The sequence below is a fragment of the Clupea harengus genome, chromosome 3, assembly GCF_900700415.2.
Source record: "Clupea harengus chromosome 3, Ch_v2.0.2, whole genome shotgun sequence".
Classification (NCBI taxonomy): domain Eukaryota; kingdom Metazoa; phylum Chordata; class Actinopteri; order Clupeiformes; family Clupeidae; genus Clupea; species Clupea harengus.
In genome coordinates, this window is record NC_045154.1 from 29318738 (window position 1) to 29323134 (window position 4397).

Sequence of the window (4397 nt, forward strand, 5' to 3'; positions counted from 1 at the left end):
TAAAAACGGAGCAAACAAGTAGTGTTTAGCAGAATCATTAATCTCTGTAAATGTTTATTCCTCCGCTGCATTGTGTTTTACATACTCACATTTCATTTTAACGAACGCAAATAATTGCGAAATCAATTGTTCACAAATAGTTTATCACGTCTAAATGTATCGACATATTCTCATTCCCTTAATCGAATGAACAATACACGGGTTGTTGTATCAGCTCTCATAAACGACCGGAGGCATTCACTGGATTAACCTTAACTTTTGTTTATGTTTCCCAAGAAGAAACGAGCGAAATCTGGCATGTTATTAAGAGAGCGTTCTTCTCGGTTCTGTTATCAAATATCTTGTAGCCTACTTTAATTTGCCAAAGCTATAAGTCACTCCTAATAGAACTTGATGGCATGAAGGCCGTGCCGAAAGGCTTTAAATGGGCCCACAGAGAAATGTTTCCAATGTATAAGGAACTTCATTAACTAGAGTATATAGAACATCTGTCATCTTAAACATATAAAGTACAAACAATATTGAACCGTGTTTACTGAGTTATCTTTACCCATGGGCTTATGGATCATAATTAGCTAGATATCTCCATAGTGTAATTATAGTTTTCCAATAGCCTTTTATATCAATGGAAGGAGCAAACAAAGTTTATATTGTTCTCCAGCGCAGGACATTATGTGTCTGAATTAATGGATCTTGGCTATGCCTACATGGATTTGCCATATGGCAACAAAAGGGGAAGAATGGAGACGGCGAGCGCTTTGTGTTGGAAATGAGAACAAGGCAGTCAGTGGCAGAGAGCGCGCGTGTCTGTGGAGGGCTCGAGGGGTTAGAGGGTCATTTACCTCAAAGTGTAACACGTTTTCGTTTGTTGTTGGCAAAATCATATTTCAAACAAAGTATTTATTAGAAATGAATGAAAAAAAAAACCTTTCCTTTAAGAAAAGCAGGTTTTTTTTGTCACTGCGCCACAGGCATAGGCCTATGGTAGAATTTGCGCGAGATGTAATACGCGATTGCTTGCATCCGTTCATCAAATTAGAGTAAACCTGTGAGAGCGTCCAACTGAGAGGCACATTTAAGTGAATACCAGGCAATTATAGAGGTTCTCTCACTTATGGGCAGGTGGCCTATGTGACTGAGGTGGCGAGGCGAAGAGACGTGGTGGTTCCGCGGGGGTAAACACTGGCGGAGAGCTCCTTTTAGAGCTTGTTGAGTGTGCAGTGACTATGGGGGTGTCCCTGTGGACAATGCGGGGTTCCAAAGGCACCTGCTGCACTTCTTTAAAGGGCTTTAAATACCAGGCCGTTCCACGCAGCTGCTTGGTGTTTGTGCACCGTCCGTATATATGCAGGCCTATGAGTACGTAAGCACAAAGCCACTTTTATCCTACAAAGTATACCGACTGTGTGGTTGAGAAATATTTTAAAGATTATACTGAGAGTCAAGGGACCTACTCAGTTTGCAGACCAAATGCTGAAACAAAGTCTTACGTACGACAGTAACACACCTCTGAGGATATTCAAGGCAACTCCTAAATTTCACGTTGGTTTTCTATTATTAACTGATCGCTATCACTGCTTGCAATCGGTCAGAATTTTGAGAAAAAAAGTCTGACATTACAAGCACTTGGTCTTTCCTGAATTTGCGTTATTTCAGACAATTTATTAAAGAGAGATTAAATAACGTTTGCTTGTGTCCACAGCAAATATATTTGTTTGCGTCCCTCCATCTCTCTCTCTCTCACACACACACACACGCACGCACAGATCAGTTTAAGCGCTCATATTATTATTTTCAACTGAAGTTGACAAAAATACCGAATACAAAATTTCACAAAAAGCAGCATTTCGATTTTTAAATGAAAATAGTTTTATTTGTTTCTTTTGTGGAACAAACGTTTAGGGCAGTGACAAATAGAACGGCTCAGAAACATGATGGACCCTAACTGTCAAGTGTGCTATGAAAAAGCTACATTGATTGCAAAACACAACAACAACAACAATAATAATAATAATAATAATAAAAAAACAAAACAAAACTATATAAAACGTCGCCCTTTTGGTAGAACAAGGCTTTATGCAAAGAAAATGAAACATAAATAAATTATAAGTTAAAAATAGTCTTTCAAAATATATATACAAAAAGATATAATTAACAGAAATAAAACATTTATATTGTCTTTTAAAGCTGTACACTTTTGGCCAGTGTAGACAATTTTAAAGTAATTTAGGATTGCACAGTTGTTAAACAATTTAACACTGTCAAGTGGCTGTATGCAAAGCAACCATTATGCTACATATATCTGAATGCAAGTCCTTCAGCGAGTTCCATCTCTCGCTTGACAGGCAGTCCTGAGATCCAAAAACGCCTCTGTTCTCCTCGCACAGGGCCGACGGATGATCAGGCTGTCCGCCTCCGTCTCTGTATCTAGCGGCAGAAGACACTGTCCGCAATAATTGCAGTGCAAATATCTGGAAAAAAGAAGTGACAAAGGAGATATTAATATACTGTCAAAATCAAACATTAGTTTAGATGCAACTCAAATATATAGTCTACATTTGAAGTATTAATGTAAATAAGTGGTTCGGCTGAGGTTTCCCCCCCCCCCAAAATCAATGAGTCAGCCTGCACAGCCGAAGAAAAGCAAGAGTTGTGCTGTGCAAGCGTCACCATTTACTCCAGCCTTTCCCGCCAGTGTGACGCAGATTTCCCATCCCCCATTACTCCGCTAAGCCTATTCACAGATCTCTCTCTCCAGACCCCCTCCTCCCTCTGATCCTTCAAGACTGGCGAAAACGCACCGATTTTTTAAATTTTATTGCTTAACTGATATATGGCTATTATTAATATTTCCATTAATATTTCACAACACCACTGAACAGTTACACTATGTACTAATTTGTAGTGTTTAGCCTATATAAACATAAAAAATCACCACTGATGACAGTTTGTCACATAACCTACCTTCAGCGAATTCTCTTGCGTGGAGTTTGCTCAATTGGGAGTGTGGTTGAAGACTGCTGGCAAACATTTTCACCTGGCTTCGCAACCATCGTTCTTCTCCTTTTCATGTAGAAATCTGAGAGGAGAAAGAAGGCAACATTTAATTATCTTGCAGGCACCAGAAAGGAGATTTATTTAGTTAGCAGCTTTTAGATTATTTCTAGACACAATGTTAAGCTTTACGAACGACTCGTCAATCATTCGTTTTCTAAAATGTACGCACACGAATAGGCTACGCAAAAATCTAATCATAAATAATACAATCTAATAAATACGCAAAATAATAATTAGATACCTTACCTGTGATGTGCGTTGTGGTAAGATCACTGGCAGTAGATCTTTTTCGTCGGACACAGGGGGTAACTTTACGAGACATTTTCCCTGAGTTGAGTGTATCCGCACAGTTCTCCTGGTTCACTTCGCTTGAACAGGGAGCACTGCCTTCGGAACCGGCGAGACGGTCCTCGCAATTCACAGGTGCATCCTGAGCAGTACAGTCCAATGGTCTCAAGTCCACGGATGGATTCCCCGGCAGAACAACTCGGCTTCGCCCAATTTGCACAGATTCGTGATAGAAAGCAGGTGATGTTTCTAACGGCTTTCCTTCCCACTCATAATCTCCAAGTAGTGGCTCATCTCTCTCGAAATTAAAGTTCCATCTTCGCTGATCCCGTTCGGAGATTTCTCGAAGTTTGGATTTCATCTCTCGGTTCAGCTCGTCGTGATCCACCGGTCCAAAGAGACTCCGACAAGCGCCCGTACGAGCGTGTAGAGGGAAGGTCCTCCTTGCCACCAACCGCTCCAAGGTGCTGGTAGAAAGCTGGACGTTAGTCATGATTTCGAAATCCCACGGACAAAATTAAGAAACGCGTATGATGTTCTTAAAGAACACCTGAATGAGTATATCCCAGTCTATCGCTAAATAGGACTACGCTACTATTTTTTTGTGGGGATGTGCTAGTAGCCTGGGTGACGTTTAAATGTATCGATGTTGTGCCCAAGATTCGAATTTAAAGTCCTTGACGTTTTCAGGGTTTGAACAGACACTTTGTCCTCTGCTCTCATTGGTTCGTTTTTGTTCCGCCCTTGCTTCAAATTCCCGCCTCCACTTAATTTACATTGGATATGAATCACGCACGTGATTTGTAGATGGGGGTGTTGGGTTGGGGTGATTGAAATGCTACGATAGGAACTGTTGTTGCTGCTCAAGGAACGTTTTGCTTACTACGTGTTTTTTTCTCTACCCATCCCCCGAGCTACTCCCCTCTTTACAACCAGACTGGCCACGTCCCGCAATAGAAAACTGTTGGAAAAAAAGAGTCCCATAAAAACATTCAAACATAGGCAATATTCTGCGTATCCTAAAACACTATTGAAGTATTTACAGCAAATAT

At 40.6% G+C, this 4397-nt stretch overlaps 1 protein-coding gene across 1 annotated transcript; it reads right to left on the bottom strand.

Annotated features, from left to right (window-relative positions):
- Positions 1–1845: 1845 nt before the first annotated feature.
- On the bottom strand, positions 1846–4018 carry cdkn1cb (cyclin-dependent kinase inhibitor 1Cb). The gene is made up of 3 exons (XM_012839085.3): positions 3304–4018; positions 2965–3079; positions 1846–2471 (listed from the first exon to the last, which is right to left on the bottom strand). Exons 1-2 carry the CDS (start codon positions 3836–3838, stop codon positions 2967–2969), a joined length of 648 nt encoding a protein of 215 aa, XP_012694539.1. The 5' UTR covers positions 3839–4018; the 3' UTR covers positions 1846–2471; positions 2965–2966.
- Between the last annotated feature and the right edge of the window lie 379 nt (positions 4019–4397).